Source organism: Tyto alba, unplaced genomic scaffold, assembly GCF_018691265.1.
Source record: "Tyto alba isolate M040663 unplaced genomic scaffold, T.alba_DEE_v4.0 Super-Scaffold_22, whole genome shotgun sequence".
Lineage (NCBI taxonomy): Eukaryota > Metazoa > Chordata > Aves > Strigiformes > Tytonidae > Tyto > Tyto alba.
Window position 1 is genome coordinate 3588409 of NW_024881296.1, and position 26019 is coordinate 3614427.

Sequence of the window (26019 nt, forward strand, 5' to 3'; positions counted from 1 at the left end):
TATATTCCTCCTGTATCACCTGGCCCTGATTCCACCCTTTGTATCCTTCCTTTTTAAGTCTGAATTTTGTTAGGTTCTCCTTGTTCATCTGTGTAGGCTTCCTGCCACATCATGCACATTCATGAAACCAGAGATGGTGATCCTTGAAAACCAACCAGCTCACTTTCCTATTCATATGTATAACGTGCATGTATTATGCGTGATTTTGGCTTCTACTGTCATACAGACTGGAATTCTAGATCTTCCCAACCCCTTGATGACTCACATATGGATCCAGAATCAGGCTCCTTCCTTTTGTCCTGTGTGGTCTGCTGGCCTCTTGTGTTTGGCAACTACACAGTTACTCAGCTGTGGGAGAAGAGGTGGCAGGGAGGTCTTTCACTGTGCTGCGCATCTCCAATTTTGGAAGGCTGGCAAATTGAATTCAATCATTTCATGCGTATGGTTTACATGCAAATATTCTTTTGCTCAATGAGTGCTCTGCCTCATGACTGATAGTCAGTAGGTCAGCTGCTGTGATCTTGGCTATTTCTAATTTGTTCAGCTTTGCTGGATTTACAGGCAGTTTTCAATGGAGCTCTGAGGAAGTAATATTTAGTAATATCCCTTGAGAGGAAATTTCTGAGCACAGATGGATAAATAAAGTACTCAGTTTTAGGAGTTTCATACTAAAAGAATGACTGGTGTATTTAGGAATCTACAGTACTGGTAAACAAGCAGCTGGGATTACTACCTGGAGTTTAAGAGGAATGTCTAGACCTCATTTCTGAGAAAGATTTATGTGGGCTGGAATGCCATTAATTTTTATTTTATTTTATTTTATTTTATTTTATTTTATTTTATTTTATTTTATTTTATTTTATTTTATTTTATTTTATTTTATTTTATTTTATTTTATTTTATTTTTTTAAAATATTGATAAAATTAATCATTTTTTCTCTAGCAGAGGGAAGTAAAAGGGGATCAGAATATGATGAGAAATACACAGTTGCCTTCTTGTAATTCTTTGTTACAGAATGGAAAGAGTGAATATGTGAATCTTTTTTAGTTTAAAAACCCAGGGCTCATGCAAAATGGTGTATACTATCTTCCAGCTTTGCACTGCAAAGTACAAATTAGAAGAGTAGCTGTTAAAGCTTTACTACAGGAACTGATAGCATTAGTACTTCTTGTAGCAGTATGGATGCACTGTGTCTTGGAATGTCTGTTCTGCAAATCTGGATCGAATGACAAGGGGACAACAGTGAAAGGATAGACAAATCTGGGAAGCTGATGCCAGAACAGCTTAGCATTTTACATATTGTTTGTTTTGAATACATTAATGAGGGTAAAATTTATCACATCATCAGGTTATGAATACTGCAATAATTAGTAGTTGCATTAAGTTAGACCCCCAAAATGAAGGGAAGCTATTAATACTCATTCACCTTCTAATGTCCTGTCACCTGAAAAAAAGATAAATAATTTGTCAGTGAAAGTATCCCAGAAAACAGAAATCTCATTCTAGTGTTAAAATAAAGATATATGAACAAAGAACCACTCTAGGACATTTAGGACAATAAAACTCACAAGAAATAGGTGAAGTTGTGGTATAAAGATGGCTTTTATGAAACCCTAGAGGAAACTTCCACTTGACTAAATGGACATAAAGTTACAAACAACCATTCCCCCAAAAGTCTGTCAGTATGGTCCTCACCAGCTGGCTCCCAATGCCTCCTTGACATCATAGCATGACCCTCAGACATTTTGCTCAGCAGGGCCATGAGCCTCTGTTCTCACATGTGACTTTTTTGCAACTAGGATCGTGGTCAAAGTAATCCCCAATTCACTTGTACAAGATTCTATAAACTTAAAAAAGAACATAAATCGGCTGCTTTGTGAGACTGTCCATGCTGTAGAAACCATGTAAAAGCCTCCATTCTCTACTGCTTTGTACACCTCAGTATATCTCAGTCCTTCCTAGCAGACTGCTCAGAGGTGTAAAGCAGCCTTCATCAGTCCTTGCCGACTCTAGATATGCATTCACTGCTAGGGATTCTTTCCCCTTTAAAATTCAAAAGAGTAACTTGGGATGTCTTTAGACTACATTATTTTTAACCTGACAGTGCTCCATTCTGACATGTTATCCCTTTCTCACTCTTTCCCCGTGAAAACTGAGGCAAATGTGTTTTTCTTATCAGTTCTTAGCATGGCTATTTCTGTATGGCAAATTTCTAATGATTCATTTTCTTTCTTCAGTTGTTTCAAAGAGTTAAACATAGACTTTTCCCATTGCAACATTTTAACACCTATTGGGCTTTAATAGATTTAGTTAGTATATGATGAACTGTGTATTTAACAAAAATACAAGCCAAGAGGTTAGAAGAGTAGAGGCCAAAAAAGAAAGAGTAGACACAGAGCAATAACAGTAACAGAGGAGGACAAGGGGAATGCAGAGTCAGTTATCAGATTAATCGGGGACCAGGCTGGTTGCCAGATACTGCATTAGTGAGTACTGCTCCGAGATTTCCCTTTCACTCTTTTCTTGGCTGATTGATGTGGTCATCCATCAGGTATCTGAATCCAACCCATTCTATCAAAGCAGCTTCTATTCCTGCTGTTCTTTAGGTAAAAAGAAAAAAAAAAAAAAAAAAAAAAAAAGTGCCTGTAGCTCTCCCATGTCCATGAAAACAACACTGTACCTTCTTGCAGGAGCCAAAATTTGATGGGCCAGTGGGCAGTTTCATCAGATGATGTGTAAATAAATTAAGTACTCAAAGTGAAAATAATATTGGGCTTTTTTTTTTTTTTTTTCCCTGCCTGATAATTAAAGTCAGAATACTTGGGCATTGTTCTTAGGGGCAGTCTGGCCTGGACTCATGATGTAGCCACCATTTAATGCTTTAAAAAATAATACTTTGTTCCAAAAATTTGGATTAGTATATTTTAATTAGACATTTTACTATGCCACTCAATAAATGTTATTTTGGGGAACTTAGAATAGGAAAATTTCAAAGAAAGATGAGCAGTTACATAAAATTTGAAAGAACCTAGATTTGGTGAACAGTTATGTATGTGCACACACATGTATGTGGACACAAGTCACATTACTAAGTGTGTTTAGCTGAGAACTTAAACTTTCTCTGAAATGCTACACACTGAATGCTGCAGCTTCAGGATACTTTAGGAGAATGAGACAGTAAAATTTCTCAGAAAGGGATTCTGTCAAGCTGAGTGAAAACCCACCATGCATTGATAGTGGGACATAAGAAAAAAAGAGAGATTCAGCAGCAGATGCTACTGTGCCTCCCAGTCTTGCATAAAAGACATTGCTAATGGTGTTGCATAAGTCAGTGTTTGTTGGAAGTACAAATAGCACAGAGTTTCTTGTTACCAGGTGAACTAACAAAGTGACTTTAAGTAAATTCAGAAAGCATAGAGAAACAAGAATATTCAAGTAGCAGGTAGAGATTCAGCCTTTTTCACAATCCATTTCAAGCAGTTTCATCTCAGTTCCCTTCCTTCTGGAAACTCTATCAGTTCTTTGCTCTTGTTAAAAATATTAGCTGTTCATGGTTAGCCCTTCTTATGTAAGGTAGTATTTTTTGTTGTTGTTGTTGAAGAGGATGAAGTAGCACATGGCTTTAGAGCTGCAGTAGTAACTAACTACAGTACCTGCCTTGTTGTGATTTTGAAATTGCTTCTCTGGTGTTTTCCAACATGGATACTGTGTCAGATGTCAGAATTTGTTATACAGTTTATGGCAGGAGGAGAGTCTCACTTCGGTTTTGGTTTTATGAGTTTTTTATTGTTTTTTTTTCCAAAATTATCTTTTATTATGTATTACTTTATAGCAATTCCCTAGTTTTCTCCTTCCTCAGTTTTCCTTGCTGTAGAATAGGCTTTCGAATAGATAATAAATTTTAGTCTGATATCAACCCCAAGAGAATAAAGATGTGCTGGCTTCTTTGAGGTAAGTGGAAAATAGGCAGATGAATTTACATTGCCCCTTCTGAATGAAAAACAAGTTTGTTTGCTGAATAAAAGAAAGTACAAGTTTAATTTGGACTGAAAAACTGAAAATAAACTAGTTCTAAATCAAATTAGCCTTGCCTGGTTCTATTTTCTCCCTGTTTGTTCTTTAGGTATGAACAACCTAAGTGTGATAACGGTGCCAGAGCCCACCCAACCAAAACAAAAGATTTGTACAAAGGACGCCAGCTTCAAGGTCAGTGAAATAGATAAATTTGGTTTCATGCATTCCAATGCTTTTTTTTACTCACTGCAATAAATTAGAAAGCAATTTCTTACCCTATATCAAAACAGTGTATCTTTTGGATATCACTATATTGATTTCCCGCTGACTGAAGTCTTTGACTTCAGAACAATGTATGTAAATATGGGTCTTGGGATGTTGTCAGAGAAAGTAAAGCTCATTTTTCTTAGCAGTTTAAAGCAGTCAAACTGAATTACTGGAATTATTTCTTGCTGTTGTAATACCAGAGAAGTCAGCAAATACGTCCAGAGTAACTTGGACTATACTTCATAATCCTTGTTCTAGCAAAATCCATTGGAATTTGGCCTCTATCTTCAAGTCAGTCTGAAAAATGTATCATCTGCTTACTTTTTGTCCAAGAGTACACTTGTCAGTTTACCTTAGAATAATATTATTTTATTCTTCTCTGTTGTAGAAACAAACCTTGGTGCATATTAGGTTTTTTTCATTTTTTTTTCACACTTTTTATAAGCATGACATTGTATCTCTGAATAGTTGAGCTACACAGAAGTCAGTAGACTTTTAATATGCTTGAATAACTTGAGGTGTAGCAGGTTTAGTGATATTGCACATTATGATGGAATTATGAATCACTGTCAGCTATTGTAAAGAGCCAGAAACAAGAAAATAATGTGGGCAGATTTTTTGTACCTTGAAAAATATTTCAGTTTAGCCATCCAGACAAACATCTAGACAATAATTCTGAACTAAACATACCCATCAGTGTTGAAATGCATATTGAATGAAACACACATTGGTACCCTCTGACATGAAAAAAACTAATTGCAAGGTATAATAAAGAAAAAATATGAATGATATGTTATTATACCATATACAATTATATGTTGTGTTCTACAAAGAAGTCAATCGTAGGATTAACTGTAAGCCGTCCAATTTCTGTGGCTGTAAAAATGGCAAGTGTGACCCAAAAACGTATATAGCTAGGTATGATGGGTCAGACTGACAGACAGGAACAGAGCAGACAAGGTAGACAAGGAAACATTCATGCCATTTTAGATAGCCCTATTATTTTTTCTGGATTTTATCTAGAACTGTGGGTTCAATTCTGGTTGTCTGTGTTCAGGAGAATAGATACACATAACAGAGGTTAGCTAGCACTAATGTATCAGGGAAAGCAGCTACTTGCCAAGAGAAGACAAGGTCTCCTCTGAGACCATAAGGAAGAGAAACGTTTTTTCTCTGTGACAGTTTTGGTGCAATAAAAATAGGTATGAACTACCCTAAATGAATTTCACCTGGGAGAAGTAGAGCGTTTTCCAACTATTAAAGCAGTAAAGTAACAGCCTTCTAAAGGACTAGTAATGGGGCAGAAAATCTGATTAGTTTTTTAGGTAGATTTTGATTGCTTTATGAAGGAGACCATGGGAGATAGGGTCAAATGAGTGAGGTACTCACTCTGCATTATGGATTATCACTTAAGATACTGAACATGTATATGTACTAAGAGATGAAAAGCTGATTTACACTAAAAATTCACCTTGGAGCATGAATTTCTCATCTCTTATCAAACTGTCTCCATTTGTCTTCCTTCAAAAAAAGGGATGGAGCATGCCTAACTTGCAGTTTTGGTGTTTAGCTTCTCACAGATTTCAGCAAGAACTGTATGTGCCACATAAATCCTCAGATATGTGAAACTTAGTGGCAAATAAACCTCTGTTGACAGTCAGAGTGATGATGTTTATCCATCATTTCGTCAGTCAGTACTTGTTTACTGAAGTTACTTACTGCTATTGTAGCTTCAGGAGAGCTAGCAGTTATTTCAGGGATAATTTGGGAAATATTTGGGACTTTATTGTGGCCTTTTAATACTTAAAGCAGGCTTATAAGAAAGATGCAGACTGACTTTTTAGCAGGGCATGTAGAAATAGGACAAGGGAAAATGGTTTTAAACTAAAAGAGGATAGATCCAGACTAGATATAGGGAAGAAGTTTTTTACAATGAGGATGGTGAAACACTGGAACAGGTTGCCCAGAGAGGTGATAGATGCCCCCTCCCTGGAAACAGTCAAGGCCGGGTTGGACGGGGCTCTGAGCAACCTGATCGAGTTGAAGACATCCCTGCCCATGGCAGGGGGGTTGGACTAGATGACCTCAAAGGTCCCTTCTAACCCAAATTATTCTATGATATTTTACAATCCTTACTCCATGGAAACCAATGGAAAGTTGGCCATCTTCAACAATTTATGTCAAACATCACTTGTGTAGTTACAGACTTGGATACTTACTTGACGTCATGTGTTTTTTTTCTGAGTGAAAAGAGCTTGCACTCAGAAGAGAGCATAGCAGAGTGGAAGCTGAAGAAACAAGTTTTGCAGTAAAAGAAATTGCTTGTTGGTCACTCGTACCTTTTGCTAAAATTCTGAAGAAACATTTGCTAGATGGAATCTTAGAGAGAGAATGGGCATGTGAAAGGTTTTAAGCTTTCACACATCTATTTTTTTATCCAAACTCATAGTGCTTTTATACAGTACAGTAATAAAGGTTTATCCAAAGTCAAGATGCTTTTCCAGTGAAACAATCAACAAGAAATTTCCATGCTGTAAACTCCTACCTGATAAATTAATTTTCATAAAGTTAGGCAACAGTCTTCTGATTTTATTTTTCTACTTTATGGTATTTTGTATTATATGAACTTTAGTCCAACAACACTGCAGCAATGTGAGCTCACAATTATCATCAATTATTATTAATTACATGAATTTTCTTTCCCAGCTTAATCTTTTACTTCCAAATGCTTTATATTATTTTAAATAAGGCAAATACCAAAATTTCCTAACATTTCTTAAGTACTTATGGGTTAGGTAGAAGAACCTCCCTCTTCTACTGTGCGGCATCATGGAGTAAGTACATGCCCATAGAATTTAACAGGGGGAAGAGGTTACTTCACAGTTGCAGTTGTGTTAAGGTGTTTATTTTTCTTTTTCTATCTCTTAAGGCTTTCTATTTTCTCTCTCTCAACTACTCTATTAAATGCACAAATCCTCAACTGGCAAATTTCTCTCTTATCATACAAATGCTACATTAAATAAAAATTAATTCAGTTGTTTGAATAAAGGAGGCTGAAAGAGGATCTTGCACAGATGTGGCTAGATGTTAACAAGTAACACATAAAATTTCGAAAATGGCTAATATGTATCACCTTTTTAGTAGAAATGAACCACTGTTACTCAAGGTTTGTCTATTGTAAACAATATTGCAAAGACATGTTTGCATTTATATTGTCTAAATTTAAATACAGCATCTGATTGCTGACTGCTGCCAGGACTGAATAAAAAATGTAGATTTTGTACTTACTTTCAAGGAATAATACATTTTTGAAAGGATGGATTTGTTTGATTTGCAGCTTATACCCACAAAAATGCAGTAGTCCTGGGTGAAACCACTGTGACTGCCTGCTGTGTAAAAGCAGGAAGATTTTAAAACAATTACTTTACTACAATGAATGATCTTAAAATAGGATAAAACCCACTGGTACATCCTCAGGTGAGTTAAATTGGCATAGTTCTGCAGCTACACTGATTTATACCACCTGAAAATTTGAACCCATTATATGTTAAGCCAAATATTTTTAGCAGTATTTTGCAAATAAATCAAGATGCAGGTTTTGGCAAACACTGATATCTTGTTAAGGCAAAATTGTAGAAGGTAAGGGCCCCTTGGAGTCTATGGCAAAATTCCCAAAGATTTAAACCAAGCTAAGAATATTTCCTCACATCCTAAGGGTAACTTAATATAAAGCATCTGAAACTGAAGGCTAATCTAATGTTTCTAACAATGATACAAGCCACCTGTATCTGTTAGATTTGGATGAAAGTTATATAATAATAATAATTCTTCCCATTAGATTTCTAGTCTATTTTGTAAAGCCAAAACATTTTTCTGAGGTTACTTGTGGTTTTGATCCTTCTCAGAAACTAGTTATTCTGAGATAATGAAAATGAACCCAAAAAAGAGTCTAGAGAATGTCACATACTGGGGAAACAGAAGGGTTTTTTACTTTTCTCATCATCAGAGTTTTCAAACGTTCGCATTTTGACCTTTTGTTCTCTGTGTTATAACGTAAATGGAAGCCCTGTGATCAACCAAAATATTCTGTAAATGGTTTCAATATTCTTGAATGGTTTATTTCAGACTTTTGGATAGCTGTTGTGCTAAAGAGAAATTCAGTTTTCTGCACAGGCTCATCAAGAGCAATTAAAAGGGCATGGCATGATGGCTAGCTAAGCTAAACCTGTAGTATGATGGAATTAGGTGTAGTGCCTCTGTATTTTCCTAAAGTCATGAGTTGTTATAGTTTAAATTCAGCCAAGCTGGAGAGATATCAGTTCCTGGAACTGTATTTTTTTTTAGGTTTGGTCTATGGATGAAGGTATTTTCAAGCATTATATGTATTCTCTAGTTTTTAATAGTCAGTAAAATATTTTTCAGCATGCACGCTCAATAGATGTGTTTATTTATAAAATACATCGATGTACTAATATATTAAGTACATTGTAAAACATATCTAAATATAGAAATTAAAAATTGATAAAATAAAGATTAACTAAGCATAATTTTATTTTATTAGTTTTATTTATTAATGATACAAAAAATATTTTCTTCTTGCACTCCGACTGATTGTCTTATGCTCCCCCTGGGCTATGTGCACCCCACTTTGCAGACTAGTGCCTTAGACAATGGATAAGCTACCTGTTCATGGGGTTAGTCTTGCTTCTGCTCTAAGCAACCTGGGAGAAAGGAACTTGGATATGTAAGAGAGCAAGACATGATAGCATACTGAAGCAGTGCCAGACCACTCAGCTAATTTGCCTCAGGGGCAAATCTTTTTCTTATTTAAAAAGTATGCATTGAATGCAAGAAGGCTCTGTTTTGGGTTCTACTTTGTGTGAGGGCTGGATAAACTTTGGATAATCCTTTACATAGTTTAAGATTTTTGTATTCTTACTTAATCTGGGATTTATCTGTTTTTCCTGTAAAATAATTTTCACTACCAAGACCTGAAATTTGGAATTAAGTGGAAAAATTTGAAAAGTATTATGGGAAATGTAATTTTGCTCACACAACATTATTTAATTAGAAGTCCCTCTTTTTTTTTGTGAAGAAAAAAAAGGAAAAAAAATGGGTAGAAGGCACACAAGCTTGAGAGAGGGACAAAATGTCAAGCTGGATTTTTAGACCTTACTGAGTTTCTATGGTTTTGTGGCCTTAAGTCAGACCATTGATTTTATTTGCATTTCATTTTGGTTTGTTTAAGTTTCTCCTTCTCTTTAACATAGTATGATTTTTGAAATTCCTATAGTTGTGATACTTCCTTTCATACAAAAGAATAATTTCAGAGGGGAAACTGTAGTTTGGAAATGACAGTGCCTTATAAACTGTAACAGTAATACAATCTACTGACTTGGGTGAATGTGTGGAATCAGTAAGTCCATCTACTAAAATTCCTGAGAGTCTCCCTTTTCTATTATTTTTTTCAGAATAACATAGCTCCTCACTGCTGAATATTTCCTTTTCCTGAGATGCTGATCTCAATTAACCCAGCTGGGATGCAGTAGAATGCATAAATTGCATTAAAATTACTGTATATATCTGCTGGTGAAACAAGACCGCCATTTCACTCTTATTTTTGTCCTTCCTGGCAATCCCACAGTTCTCAGAAAAGCCTCACTTCAGATGCTTCTCATTACAATTTTTGATCCTAGACCATTTCTCCAAAAAGATGAGTATTTTGTGTTTTTGATAACACTGAAAGGCTTCCATTTTTAATGTCTAGGGCTTATTCAGAGACAGAAGAAGGATCCAAATTAGAAACAATTGGCATATTTTCTCAGCCTCTCTGCAACAGATTTTGAATTCTCAATTTGGACAAGAGTATAGACACCTCCTCCCCACAACCCAAAACCAAAGGCCAGTGCTTTCCATCCAGAGTCTAAGCTCTGCTGATTGCTGTGTTGGTCCTGCAATGGTCTACAGTTTAAATCAAGCTAAGAATGTTAAAATATTACTTAACTGAAATGTCTTGATGTGTGCCCCTTGTATAGTCAATCACCTTACTTAACAACAACAAAAAATCCCTTAAAACTCTTCTTTACATATGGTTGTGTTGAACAACAGGTAGTTTTCTGATTTCACAGCCTACTACTGACTCTGTTCTCAGCTGTTGTTTTGTCATAGGGATCTTTATAAGCTTCATTTAACCTTGACATTCAAGCACTTAATATTTTCTCCTGAAAATCATTCATAAGAGCTGGTTAACTCATTTGTTTATTTCACATTTGTGTTAGATAAGAAAAACAAAAATATTCTAACTGCCCAATTTTCTTCCTGTTGTAGTGGCTTTATTTACTGTGTTTCTGATGGGATAATCCAGGATTGACCCTGAAAAGTTTATATTTTGTGGAGCAAAACTCATGATTTGAGTTGTGGGTGAATTATGTGTGGATATGTACAGTTTGCTTTTGGTTGTTGGCAGTGCATCTTCTTTTTTGAAAGTTAAAGAGAAATAACCAGAAATGTTCAAACCATGATGATGCAAGACCCACAGCCAAACAGCTATTATATAAAGTGTCTTACTTCAAAGGAATTTAAAAAAAAAAAAAAACAAAAAACAACAACGTGATAGAGGCTTAACTGCCTTTCCTTTTGAGGTGTGTTCCATTATACTTTTACAGTTGCTCCACTTTTGACCATGATCACATTAGATTTCATAAGGTACCAGACTATTTCTCAGCTAAAATGCTGAGATACCACCACTGGTCTACCTCATCTTGTTTACTGTATTTTCACACAGTTCTTTGTTTTCTCTGTGTAATTCAGTAACAGCACTGAGTAGAAAATAATCTCACCTTAGTACACATTCTTAAACATTTGAATGACTAAAACTTTGCTTGTTTTTAAAAGCATCAGTTAAGCATTTCTGATCATAATGCAGATTATATACATATGGTTGCCTTGCCATGAGCTTCAAATTGTTAAGTCAATTGGAATGTAACTTTTGCCACTGAGCTGTGATTTAGAAGGATGGTATTTTTATGATGTAACCAGTTTTTTTGGGTTCATGAGCTAATATTAAAAATATCCCTGTCTGCTATTGAATCTTAAAGCTCCAAGTTGTCAAGCAATCATTTGAAGCTGCTGGCTGTTTTGAATGAGCCTGTAACTGTTGTCCCTGAGCCCTATACTGTTTTATTTACCAAGAGAAACTTGGCAAAAAGGCTCTGTATGGACCAGACGTGCCTAGTTAGACGTTTGAACTCTGACCAGGCAACTTTGGTGCAAAGCCGGTGTGAGCCTCCTTGGCAGTGATGGCAGAACTGAATCCCTGCGTGGCAAGGGTGAAAGAGGGGCTTGCCTGGATCCTGGCAGGGCTTGCAGTCAGGATGGGAGAGGTGAGGCTCAACAGCCTGGAGAACCAGGCTTGCTCCTCCTCTGCCCTGTAGTGATGGGGGGGTCAGGGGAATGGCTGCTTCCCCTTCCAAAACAGTAGTTATCTCATCTAATGTATGGGGCTGAGCAACTAGATGCCTTTCCAATACCGTAGGCCTCATAGAGGTTAGTGACAGCTCAATGAAGTGCCCTTTCCACATGTTATATCCACTACAGTTATCCTGTGCTGGCAGCCTGAGACCGAGGCGGTGGGGGATGCTGACCAGGAAAAGATGCGGTTGTCACAGGGGAGATCTGCCTGTCCGCAATGCAGTGAGGTTAATGCAATGCCAGCGTGCTTGCTGGGCGGGAAGAGGGGTGCACGCAGCACACGGGCTGGTATCGCAAGGCCTGGCTCAGTCAGGGTGCCCACACTGTAACACAAAAGCTTATTTGAGAACTGGCCTGGGGAGGACGCTGGGCTAAGGCAGTTCGTCTCACGACTACACAGGTCTACTGGTCAAACCTCCATGTAAAGAGGGAGATCTGCAGCAGTAAGTCCTGAGGCTACTACTGCGGCTTCAGAGCAGCTGAACGTCCAAAGAGGACTCTGTCTCTTTAACGTACAACAGTTTGCTTGGGCTTTTGGATTTAGTAGCTTCAATATTATTATCCTATTGCCTGGCTACATGATTATATTGTAGTCTCCCGGTGGGCAGTTTTGCTCCAGAGGAAGTAAGGCCTGCAAGTTATTGTTCAAGGCTCTGCTGATCACATTTATTTCTTTCACGCCCTCTTCTGTCCACCTCTTCATCCTGTCCTTAATTACTAATGGTCTGGCCACAGTTCTTCATATTGCTTTATTTTTTGCCTCAATTTGTAGTCATTTCTTAACAAAACAATATTTCCCTCCAACATAAAGCAGAAATATTCATATCTGAAACAAAAAAAAAAAAAAAATGCTGAAGCACATAACTTAAGAGCAGCTGTAACTTCCAGTTATGTGTGAATTTGCCTAAAAAATTACAGTGAAATCATTTGAGCTACTAGTAAAGTACCAGTAAAAAACACAGCTGTGTCACAGCTAGCAAAAGAGAAAAGCTGGCTAATTAAAGGTAATGCTACTGGCTCAGCAATAGCATTTCATTCATTGATCTATTTAATATTAACCTATAATTTTATGTTTATTTTAAAAGGCTATATTAGGACTAATAAACACTGACTTCATTTGCTTCTCAGCATTGAAAAAAATGCTGGAGGCTATGCCAAAGAATATAAATTCTGTTTCTCACCTCACTTGTTGCTGTCCTCCCTTTCCAGACAAATCCCTTGTTAAATAGAGCAGTCTTGCCTGCTGTGCTGCTCTGTGCCATTGGGTCCTGCTCTCAGTGGGAGCAGTGGGACACCCCCAGGGGACACATGCTCAGTGAGGGAGAACGTTCTCCTGGGTCTGTTTGGCTTCCCAGGAAATTGTCACCCAGTAGCTGTATAGCCACAGTCTCTGCACCAGCACTCTCCATGTGGGTTTCTGATTGTTTTTTTCCCTTCTTGGCCAAAGAATGATTAAGTGGGAGAATGTTTTCCCACAGAAATTCCTTTTCTAAGTCTGAGTAGACGTCAGAAATTTTCCACTGACCCTCATGAAGCTGTGTTGGTTTACCCATCATTGATGTAATTATGTAGACAAATGCTGCCCCCTGTACTTAATGATTTTACCATTGATTCTGATAAAGATGGACCCTTTTCTTCCGTCTTTACTAGGGAAATTATTGTTTTGGAGTGAATGTATATATACATACATAAATACATATATATAAATACACATATATAAAAAAAATATTTGTTTTCCTCTCAGTGAGAAGCAATAAACTAAGTGAAGCCTGTTTCACTGTAAAATTTCAGTAAATCTGAAAAAAGACATTTCAGACATATATCTTAATTCCTACCTTTAGTTTTTCTATACCTTTAATCCTTATTTTAATACATACAATGTTCTAAATTTGGCAATGAAAAACCTTTGGTTGAACACATTTGTTTTCCTTTTTCTTAAAATACAGAACAGCATCATGGATAACAATCTCATTATCATGAGTATTATTAACTCATGGAGCTGATTTAGAGAGTTTTAATATGTTTTTGTTCTTTTACTGAAGAGTTTATAACCGCTCTATAAATCTGTGCTTATATCTAGCAATTCCCCACTTCCACATGGTGTAATTTTGCTTGAATATCTCTGAACTGCTTATAGGAAGGAGCACACCCATTAACAGTGATCAAAGCAGTGAACTTCCTACCTAAAAGCAAATGTGGTCTTTCAAGACAGTGAAAGTTTGGACAGACTTAGTAATGCCATAGTAGATTAGCCTGTAACAAGAAGATGTAATACACAGCCTTCCTGGATGAAACTCAGAGTGCATTACTAGTCAAACCACACTTGGATGAGTAGGAAAATGTATCATAGAATTGTAGTGATCACACCAAAGAGGGGGGGAAAATACTCCGCAAGGCATTGATTCTTACTCATCTGGAAAATGGTCATTTTTGTAAAATCTAAAGGTAGAATAGAGATTTTGATGTAGAAATATTCAATGAGTTCAGATCCTTATGCTAGAATTATGTTTGTGTGTCCCACTGGTATCTGGTTTAGGTTGAATCTCTTTGCGGAAGTGCCTGTCTTCGCTGACTGTAGAGGGAGCAAGTATGACTGACATCAGTAGTTGAACATATTTTGATAGTTCAATTTAAATGGTGTAATTGCCACCTTACCTGAACAGATCATGAAAATGAACAGCTGTGGTATTCCACAAGCAGTGAGATACAGCCCAGTTTTGTCTCTGCTGTTGTCAGTGGTATTCAGCTGTGGTTGGGTCACCCAACGTTTTTTTCTTGCACTGTTCCACTCTGAAGTGCTTTTAGCAGGGAAGTAAGTCTGACAATACTAATAGGGTATGAGAGCATCTGTTTGAAAAATGGCATTATTTTCAGATACTCCTTTATCTCATGTAAGTATTTGGAATATAATCTACACTGTGAATATCGGGTCAGGGGGAGCAGGGGGGAGGAATGACTAATGGCTCCCTGAAACCAATTTAGTCTAATGAAATTTTAAATTTCATTCTCCTTAGACTAGCACTCCATGTAGTCTGCTTGGCCCTGCTTACTTATGACAAGCCTCTGTGCATGGACTAACCCTCTGTACTTCTGTTGGTCAGCATTGAGCTGCTCAGAAGCATATAGCATTGAACCCTCCCTAGGGATAAACAGAGATGTTCTAGAATTGAAAGCTGAGTTCTTCCTTTTTGCTGAACATTATATTTATTCTCCTTTTATCGTCATTCTTTTTTTTTTCTAATACCAAAAAGATGAAGGAAAATCATTTATGTGAAATGTTTTGATACAGAGATTAGACTAATGAAGAAATCAAAAAAAAAGGTCCAGTACAGTGCTTGTTAAATAGCTTTGTTTCTTTTAACAAGGGCTCTGTAGAAAATACATGCGAGTGTTAAGAAAATCAGGATACTTATTGTCTTTTAAAGAAGTCTGAAATTTATAGTGAAAAAGCCTCAGACCCTTTTAAAACAGCTGCTGGTAAGTACATGACTATAAATACAGAGGTATTATCTATGCCCAGTATAAAATCCTGGCATAAGCAGAGTGCAACTTTGATCACATTGGAACCTAAAAGGGATAAAAATACTTCCCCTCATTGAACAAACTTTGATGCTGTATTTCTAAAGCTGCTAAGGCTCAAGAAATGCATTTTAAAAATCTTGAAATAATTTCTGGTACAGTGAAGACAGGGGAGAGTTATCTCATAATATCTTGGGGCAACTGGATTACAGTTCTTGGGTGAGAAGTAGAAAAAACAACACAAAAAGATGGGAAGATTGCTCAGCATTTTCTGCCAGAGTGCCTGCAATCATTATCATCTCACAATCTGAATGACAGCAGGAAAAACTCATATAACAACAGAAAAGGTGAAAACCTTTTAGTCTGCCAGGGGTGTAATCATAATGAAAAATCACACCTGAACCTTATCATGACAGTGAGTAGGAGTCATATAAGACACTATTTCCTCTAAGACACATGGTATGGGGCTTCTCCTTTTTCATCTGATAGAGTATAAACTGAATAAAAACATGCCATTGATTTGTAAGGCTGCTCCCTGCAAAATGGATATATTGGTTTGTTGTTTTTTTGTAATTGGATACAAGTTCTCTTTGATTATCTGGCAGAAACAGCTCTCATGTTTAATCTGTGGACAGGGAAAAATAAATATTTTCATTTCTGAATGAATGTATATCTGCAGCTGTATTTTCAGGAGGGAACAACAATGGTTAGGCATTTATTCTTTGTATTTAGTCACTTGGAGAAGTGTTCCAGTTTTCAAATAAAATGAGCATTTAGTTCCCATTGAGTTCAGTGGGATTTTCAGCTCCAGCAACTTTGAAAATACTCTGTACTGATAATAAACCATCACAGTAATTTTGTGTTTTGTATCAAACAGTGGCTTTTTGAAATCCAAGCAGGGTTATGATGTTAGGGCTTGTGAAAAATTAAGCCACTGCAATACTTCCCACTTCCTAAATTTTTGAGTCAGTTAATGTATAATACAGAAATAGCATCGGTTTTGGCTGATGAGTAATGACTGAAAGTGTCAAGCAATAAGTTTAGCTCACCTGTCAAGGAAAATGAACAAGATATAGTCAAAACTGTTGATATTCTGATCTCGCATCTGTAGGTATATTTTTTCTGAAGAAAATACTTTGATTTTGACCTACTGAATTAATCTTTCTGTTCATTTACTTTTGAGAAAAAGTCTGTTTGCCAATCAGAGAGTATCGATGCTCACATTTTGTAGATACTAGCATGGTTTACCTGAGAAGACCTATGGAACTGGTCACCAGTGTAAGAGGCAAAATCAGTGTTACATGCTCTCGCTGAGGTTGGTTTTATTTTAGAAAGTAAAACGTCAGTATTAAGCAGATTTTCCAGCTGAGTCTCAAAAGTAATGCCAGGTTGTCTCATTCTAGTTATGCGGGACCAAAGACATGATTGACTGTACATTCTATGTCTTGGTAAGGAAGTGCTGCAACCTTGGCGCAGCTGCAGATAGAGGATGACATACCTGCTACTATTAATATGGAGAACCTGGGACCAGAAATGAGCTTGGGATGTCCCCATGCTTACTATAGTTAATTGCGTGTATCACAATAGTTTATAGTTTTATAGTCTGGGATCCCAGTGTTCTGGGCACTGTGCAAACACAGAATAACAAGATGATGTCTGGAAAATTTGCAGTCTAGCTGATTGCAAAGCCACTTGGACAATGGGTGGACAGATGCCATCAACTGAAGAGGCAGTGAAAGTTCCTGCCAATTCCTCAAAGTTTTTCAGTCTGCCAACATGTGTCACCTCTGTTTCACACTGGGGGAGCTTAAGCCAGCTGGCTTTCCTCCAGGTTCCCTTTTCCATCAGGTATCTAGACAGTGGAAAATGCATTTTACTGGGGTCTCTGAAGACATGTAGAACAAATATTCTTCTTCACAAATATGACAGTGTATACAAGACTATCTCAGTGGTTTTCAAATACATGATGTTACTCCTTGGGTTCAAGACAACTTGTAGGCCTCCACAACTGAAAGTCCTTGAGGAGGAAATGAAATTACTCCATACAAACATCAGGCAATTCTTTCAGAGGATTCAGAATGCTTCACAAGATTCAGAAATTTGTTTCTCTGTAGCTCAGCAGGAGTGCTACTGTTCATAGACTCCTGATGTCAGCATATGGCAAAAATCCATGAATAATTTGGGGAAATAATTTATTCACAAATTTTGCCCTTTACACTTCTGAAGTTCTTGAACTTGTTTGCTATCTAGAAATGTCTGCTGGTAAAGCCGCTTGCTCTGTGAGACATCCACAAGCAATTCACTATAAATATTCCTAAAATACAATTCATGACCTGCTGAACCCTGATCCTGCAAACACTTACCCACATTCTTCTTGTGATTAGTTCCATTAAAATCAAAGGAACCTTTACATGTGGTTGTAAAGTTAAGCCCAGGCATAAGTGTTTGTAGGACAAAGGTTTAGGTTGATTCCATAGCCCTTGATACTCTATATGTGCTATGTAATCTCTTATTGATAAATGAGATGCAGGCACTCAGAAACAGTGGAAAGTCAGGGTTTTTCACTCCCAGGGTACTACTCCTATTCTCTAACTGGAGAGTTACAGAATGCATCCTTACAAGTCTGAATTTTGGGTTCTTTGAGTACATAATCCAGATCTGCTGGTAGTGGTCCAACTTGAAATTAGTGTTATAACACAGTTAAATGCAAAGCAAAGGTTATTGAATCAAGTTAATTTAAGAATCAGAGTGAATATTCATCAGTTTTTTTAACGATTTATTCATCACTAAAGACCTTTCTGTGCTGTGAACTTTATAATGGGGAAAAGTGCCAATAAGTTAAGAGTTCCTAGGTTTTGTAGCCATCCACAGATGTAACAGAAAATTTTTACTAGAGCTGGGCAGATTTTTTCACAGAAAATAAACCTAGAGTTTGAAAACTTTAGCTAGCTCTTTGAAGGAAAAAGCAGAATATAGGCATAGCTATTGACTGGCATATTCACCTATGCAGTTAGCTTTAATATATCTACTATATATCTGGTGGTGAAAAGAATATACTGCATTTTGGATTTGACACATAAGTCACATTTGGCATTCAGTTCTACAATCTCACGGGCCATTATTCCTGTGTGTCTGTCATTTTCAACATTTCAAGCAGGAAAGCATAATTAAAAGCTCCATTAGTTGTGTATGTATGTGTATATGTGTGCATCTAAATAATCACCAGTGACTAAAAAGAGTTACTCCTTCATGTTCGCTGGAGATTTACATCCCCTTAATTTCAGTTCAGAGAAGTAGTATTTGAATGGACACGAAACAAGATCTCTGAACCACTGAAAAGAGAAGATTCCTGGTTTTCCATTAAGATACGTAACACATATTTCAACCGTTGGAAATTTTTCAGTGTATCTGGTACTTGAACCATTAGGTTTTGAATGCAGAAAGTAAATTTTAAGTTATTTAGAAGAGTATTTTATTAGTTAGAATTTTTATGTCCCTCTGAGATCTGTTTAGTTGAATTCACAGTATCAAAGAAAGAGCTGGAAGGATACAAAACATATTCCTAATACAATGTTTTAAAACTATCTAAAATATTTATAAAAGACAGTTTTGGATTCTTTTTTTTTCCACAAATGCAATGTGTTTATGTAGCTTGTGAAGATGCACTGGGGTACAGTTTCTCCTGGTGTTTGTCTGGAGTGATGTGTGCTTGTAATTTCACCATACAGGAATAATGTGTTTCTGATTTATGCAGATGAAAAGCTTTTATATGATAGCTTACATAGCCCTAAATTTAAATCTGTGTTTATATTAACACACACATATGTACACCTAGAGATCCTCTTATGCCTCTCAACTCGCTCTCTTATGAAAGGGTGTTAAACAGGTTCTACTTATGAATATATTGTAGCTGAGTAAAGAGTTTTCTCATGTATTGAACTGAACTGAACCCATTCTGTGAGCTCTATCCTATTTCTGCTCTCTGTAATGAATTGTTGTGACATACTTTAGACATACAATTTTCCTTAGCCTCACTCAACTGTACTATTCAAAATTAAGAAAGCAGTGGTTTTGCTATCAGAATTTTAAAATTTGTTAGGTGTCATTTTACAAAGAAAAAGAAAAATAAGTAATTATGTATTATATCAGTACTTCCTCTAACATTGGACGATATCATCCAGATGATTAAATAAATAACTGCTTGAAAGTAGGTTTGTAATTGACTTAGTAGATAATAGTTTATTGGAATTCTTGGCAGTTACTTGCTCTAAAGAAGATTTCTATTTTATTTAATCTGTAAAACTATTGTTCAAATTCTGATTCTAATTCATTGTTTTTAATTGAAAAATAATCTCACTCTAACCAGTTCTGTTACAGTTTAAAATGATAGAAATGACGCTGATAACCAGGACAGTATACCTATGGATCCCTACAAAAAGCTCAGTATAGAGAATTCTTATATTTTCATTAGTGTCTTTATTGCTTTTTAGGGAAGAAATAAGTGAGGTTCAGTAGGAAGGTTTATTTAGAGGGTGTTACAATCCAGGTATCTCTCACAAATACTAACTTTTCCTTGAAAGTGATGCTGGGACCTGGAGTTGTAGGTGTCATGTCTTCTGCTCTCCAAACATCTGAGTGGAGGTTTGTTCCTCTGCTTCTGCTCTCCTCTGCATGAGCCAGCTCAGACACTGGGCTCCGGAAGGGCTGTGGGAAGTGAGGCTGGGATGACACCAGCTGTGTGCACCCTTGTGCTGAGATGTGTTGGGACAATTAACTCCTTCCACATGTGGCAGAGTCCAGCTTGCTCAGGCATGAGCCTGGGCTGAGGGTGAGATGTGATGAGTGAACTCTTTGCACCTTTTCCTATCAGTGAGACCTAGCAGGGGTTTTGAACTATTCCCTATCAGAAGTGGGATGAACTTCTCTGGCCAGCCCACCTTTCCTGTAGGCACTTGTATGTGTCTGCATTGTTTGCCTGGAGGTTGTTGTGTGACACATTCCTCCAAGGGAGAAAAGTTACTCTATGCTATGTCGGTGAGCTCAACAGCTCATTGTTGGGTTCACTGCACATACGATAGAACTCCACGAGCATACCCACACTCTCTATTTATCAGTGATTTCCATGCATCTTAAAGTTACTGAGTGGTAGGTTACCAAGTACAGCACTGGAAATGTCCATATTTTTCACCCCTTTGTATCTGGTCTGTGTACTTATCTGTCAAATTTCTCATGTAGACCTATTAGCAAATTGGAGTCTACTTAAGCATGAAAGAAAACTTTCCAGCCCTTGCAACTGTATCTCATCACCTTTTCTCTTAGAAAAGCAGAATGATTGCTTCTGAAAAAATGATTGATGCATTTTGTGCTGCATATATATTTAAAAGGACTATTTTCTGTGTGCACTATGAAGTTTTTTTCTCTGACAAGCCAGGATGCTTAGTTAATTAAGAAGTTTTGGTAAATATCTCTCTTCCTCCTTAATCATCTAGTGGTATCCAAGTTTTGCTATCTGCTTGTGCAAAGCATACTTCTGCGTAATTAGAACACCAGCTGGGTTGTGGAGGTTGGGATTATCTAAACTATGTAAACAGCACCTATAGATAGTACGTGCTCTAGATGTCATTGACATTGACATATTGAGCCAGAATAATGGATAGAAATAATTAATATTAGATATACAATCCCAATTTCAGATTTTGAAAGGAAGTATGTTTCTGTAGCTGAACTTAGTTTGGTTCCTACTGAATCAAAGGAAGCTAGTCTCTCTTATTAAAAAAATCACTTTGTTTCCTGAATTAATTTAATTTTTACTATTTTTCTTATGAAACTCCAATGCTTTCCTATTGTAAACTGAGCTAAGTTTATTTTTTTTGCAAACACTATAATTCCAATATGTTATGAACTGTTTGAAATCATCTCTGTTTTAACTGCCCACTTTCTTTGACACAATGCTGGTTTCATACCTTGTCTGCTGTGTTTCTTTTTCCCTTGATCTTACTTCTTGATAAAAAAAATCAAGGCAAACAGAGCCACAGCATCTGTCTCACATGTTTACAAGCCCATTTCATTAATTCTATGACCTGTGCAGGATTTATACATAGCATTTTGTTCACTAAATGTGTTTGTCAATAGGTAATGTTTAATCCAGTAAAGATTACAAAAAAATGACTCATTTGAAGTTCCTATAAAAAATTGATTTATTAAACCAGCTATTTTGACCCCTGTATTAACAGGGTACACATTTCTCTTGGAGCCAAACTTGTGGTCCAAGACATGCATCATACAACCTTATTGCAAACTTGGCAACTGAATCAAGGAAAGAGATTAATGTGCAGAGCAGTAGCTGGACATGTAAGGTGCAGGAATCGGGCTTTAATTTACAGCTCCCTGTATGGCTTGGTAAAAAAGAAGTGGTGCTGGCACTTCCAACGTTTAGAAAAATAGGGCTCACTGTTCATCACAAGTTGTTTTTACTTTTGAATTTCATTAATTTCCCTGACATAAGCAGGTGACTTGGTGAAACTAGGGTTATTTGGGAAAGCAGGACTCTTCTAGGAGAGTAAAAACTGAATGGTTTATTCAACAGTGAAACCTTGTTTTGTCAAATTCCTCAGCTGCTTGAGATTTAAGCCTGGAGACCTAGCTAAGCATTTGGGTGAATGCTTTGTTGTTGCTAGCTCTCATTCATATCTGGCTATGGGGGATCTTGTGGGCAGCCTTCACTTGATAGTCACTTTGTGTGGAAGGCTGGGGGGGAAGGAGGAATGTGAACAGATACACACTGCTCTGATTCTTTACAATCCACCCAAAGAAAGTCACCATGGGAAGCAGGTCAGAAATCTCTGGTTTATGTGAGAGCAGAGGCATGCATTTCTTATCATAAAACTATTACCTGAATGAGTCTATTAAACCTGGACTCCTCGTTCCAAATCAAATCTGGTCTTCTGGAGGGAGGGTGAAAAAGTCCTCACATTAGACCCACTGGATCTTACCGTAACTGCAATGATTCTTTATTTGGGAAGATATGGCTGATATACAGAAAGTGAGGTCATTGTGGGATACAATGAATGTCTTGATGCTGAAGTTTTCCCTCTTTCTACAGTTAATTTCAGAAATTATTCAACTGTGCAGAAAGAGAAGGGTACCTTGTATACCTTCTATCTCAGATGGCACTTGTAAGTGGACTTGTTTTCAGACCTAATACTGAGGGATAACTTTTTATTTAAATGTGTTTATTTACAAATGTATTTGATATTGAAGTAAGGATTCATACCCTGAGTATAGGCTCAAGTCATGTTTCCCCTCAGTTTTGTTTTCTTTCTCAGTTGTTTAGCTTTAGCACTTTCCCTCAGTAACATTTGTAATTTGGAGACAAGTAGGAATTAATTGGGTTAATTTGCTTGTAGCCAAGCCAAAATTTGAACTCCTTTCTTCAACAGCAAAATAATTATTCTCTAACCCCTCTAACCCCCAGCTGCCTTCTTTGTGATTTATCTCTGTTTACAGATAAAGCAGAATGCTTTAACACAGGACAGATAAAGTGGGGACATTCTATACTCATTATATTTTCAGTAGAGACTACAGATAAATGCCTGTCATAAAAGAAGAGCAATTTATTCTTAAAATGTGTTTTGATATCTAGGAAGTTAAATTATTTTCAGTGTTTCCCGGTAACCATTTCAAAACACATCAGCAGCATTAATGGATTCTCTCAAATACTTGACAGATGAGAAGTGTCCCTTTTCATGCAGAAAAAACAGAAACCAGAAAAACTAAAGGTCACTAAAAAATTTGAATGTGGAACTGTCATCTTCTCCTCTTGTCTCAATAGATGTTTCTATCTTTATAAATCCGTGAAACTCATAGATCAGATTGATTCTGCTCCAGCAATCACAGGCATCAGAACAATCCAAGATACACTGAATATTACAGACAATCCTAGGTGCTTTAATAAATCTTGTCATTAAACATAAAGTTTGGTGATGTTTTTGAAGGTAGTGTGTGATAACCCTGAGTTCCCTTTCCATTTAAAATTTATGGAGTTGAATTAAACCTTTTCCATGAAAAGAAAGAAGGTACCTGAAATGAAGCTTGTAGTCTGTGTTGTGAATGTAAATATAACTATCAGATTGAGATAGAACCACTGAAGTACCCTACACTTTTTGTTGCTACTATGAATGATTTTTCATTTTTTTTCACTCTTTCCCACGATGTCTGAATGTTTAATTCCCTCCAGCTCCTCTATTCTCAAAACTGTTCTCTGAATTCAACTTTATCCCACTGGAAGTTGTATTGTCTACCCTCCTTATGTCTCCAAAGTGAAACATTTATCTTGAATAATAGGCGAGTTAAATACTCAATTTTAAATAGAATGGATTTAAAATTAGAAAATAAAATCCAACAGAATTATTGAGTTCATATATCAAACAACGGGCTTCTCTTGTGTATATGCACTGCTGAAAAAAATTTAAACGGTGGCTTATAGTATGGCATAATGATAAAGTGCTGCTTAAGCATCAGTTCCCACAACTCTGTTGTTTGGTAAGGCAGACAGCCTTGAGTCCAAAATATGCAAGGCAGAAGCCTTATTTACTGCAAATTCAACTCTTCAGTATGCAGAGTGCAGTGGCCTTGATCCAGCAAAGCACTGAAGCCCATGTTTTTCTTAAAGCTCCTGAATTCATTTGGTCTAGTAAGAGCACTCGACCTATTTATCAGGCTTTTTGGAAGATGTTGGTTGCGTTTCTCTACACCATGCAGGATTAAGCCCTAACTTAAAGAACATGCTGTCCAGTCTGACGCTATTGTTATTTTTCTGAAGAAAATGTTTTAATGTATCAGTAGAACTGATTTCTGACACTCTCTTTGTTCTGAAGAGTTTGCTCACAACAAAAGGAACCCTTTTGAGGATACACAATAGCTCAATGATTAGAGCACTCACTTGAAGAGGAAAGGACCTAGGTTGAAATCTCTGATCCAAACCAGACAGAGCAGGGAATTGAACCTGACTCTCTAGTGTCAGAGATTAGGGTACTCTGCTGGGATAACAGTAAGCAGGGTTTCAACTCCCTGCTCTGTCTGGTTTGGATCAGGGAGTTGAACCTCAGTCTCCCCCATCTCAGCTGTGTGCCCTCATCACCAAGCTACTTGCCCAAGATGGGATGGGGTGTTTTGTTCTAAAAAAAAAAAAAAAAAGGAAAAAAATAAAAGCTTATTCTGCACTGGAGTAAAATCTAAATTACCCAATCCTGACACTTTCCACATGATGAAATTGTTGTTTCCTGGCCAGGCTTAGAGAGAGCTACTTTGTGGTCACATACTGAGAGCGCCAGAAGCAATAGGAAGATATAAAAACCCTCTGTCCCTTAAAATGCAGCTAGAGATGCAGAGATTCAGCTAGGTTATCCACATAGCTTTGGCAGAAGCAGAGAAAACAAAAGCACCAGAAGCCTACTCATGTGAACACCAGAGCTATCTCAGTGAACTACAGTTTTGTTTGGAGGAGAATTGGGGGGGAAGATTAACATTCTGTCAGTGTCAGTGATGTCAAAGGTGTCTGTGTCAGAGCACAGGCTATCTGTGTGAGTTCGCTTGAAACTTCAAGCAGCTTTTTTTCCCACTGGTGTCCATGACTCTTTTCTCCCCCTTGGCTTTCTACCTGGTTCTCTCTAATTTACGTAGTTGTCTCCTCCTTTCACTACCCTTACTACATATTCATGTCCTTCTGCTTCCTATAAAGAAATTGTTCTGGTTTAAGCTTTGATCTTTGTGATGGCACACATAGTTGAACACTGCTGCAAAACCCTCTGTGAATTTAAGTGTTTATCTTGTGGATTTTAACTGTTTATCTTGTCCTTGTAATACACACACACACATTGAATTTCTTAATCTAATCCCCGGCATTTTTAAGGGTTTAAGGATCTTTTTTTCTTATTACTGTCTCTTCTGCCTTTTGGTTTTAACAGCAGTAGGCACCTATTGATTTCTGACAGTCTAGCATGTGAACTCTTTTACAGCCATCTGCAGAGGCTTTAGTTTACTCTGGTCATATAAAGTTCTTGGACTGAAAGTCTGTCTGTTGGAATTTTCAGTTTTGGGGTATCTCCAGTTATGGAGTGTGGACCTCTAATTTTGAATGAGTGCTTTACATTCATTCACTTGAGATGGAAAATGACCGCTGTTTACAAAATCAACATTAGAGTATGCATATTTATACCAAAGGAATATTCACAAGAGAATTAGAATGGAAATGTGGAGTGTATGAATTATAATCAGAGTCATTATTTTAAGTTCCATTCACTAGCAGGCAAGCAGTTACTGTTGCAAAATGCATGGCTGGAAATCAGGTTATTATACATGCATAAGAGGGACTCAGTTTTGATGGATATGAGCATTTGGGATGCTGCTGTTGTACATTCAGAGTGTGTTTTCCCTATCTTCTGCAATGCCCAGGACACAAAGATATAATGTGATGTCTTGTTTCCATCTCTCTCCATTTATGCAGCAGCAGATAGCAAGATGCATGAGAACCCCCTTCGTGTGCTGCTGCTGTCTTAGCAAGTGAGATTTCATGGCCTGCTCTAGAAATAGGACATACAAGCTCCTAAAAGTGTGTACAGATGCTTAGTCTTGCAGCAGTCTATGTCACGTCAGCCTGTGTATAAAATGGGATCATGTTTTTTTGCAGACCAAGACTGACTACTGCAGGGATGTGATAGGGGATTTCTCTACCTCTTTGTTTCCTCTCG

At 37.1% G+C, this 26019-nt stretch overlaps 1 protein-coding gene across 5 annotated transcripts in view; it reads left to right on the top strand.

Annotated features, from left to right (window-relative positions):
* Positions 1 to 26019, top strand: part of SMOC2 (SPARC related modular calcium binding 2) — a 149084-nt gene that overhangs the window by 105858 nt on the left and 17207 nt on the right. For all 5 annotated transcript variants that reach the window (XM_032987294.2, XM_032987295.2, XM_032987296.2 and 2 more), the window contains exon 9: positions 4125 to 4207. In XM_032987294.2, the coding sequence (XP_032843185.2) occupies positions 4125 to 4207 (83 nt within the window). The remainder of the gene's footprint in view (positions 1 to 4124; positions 4208 to 26019) is intronic.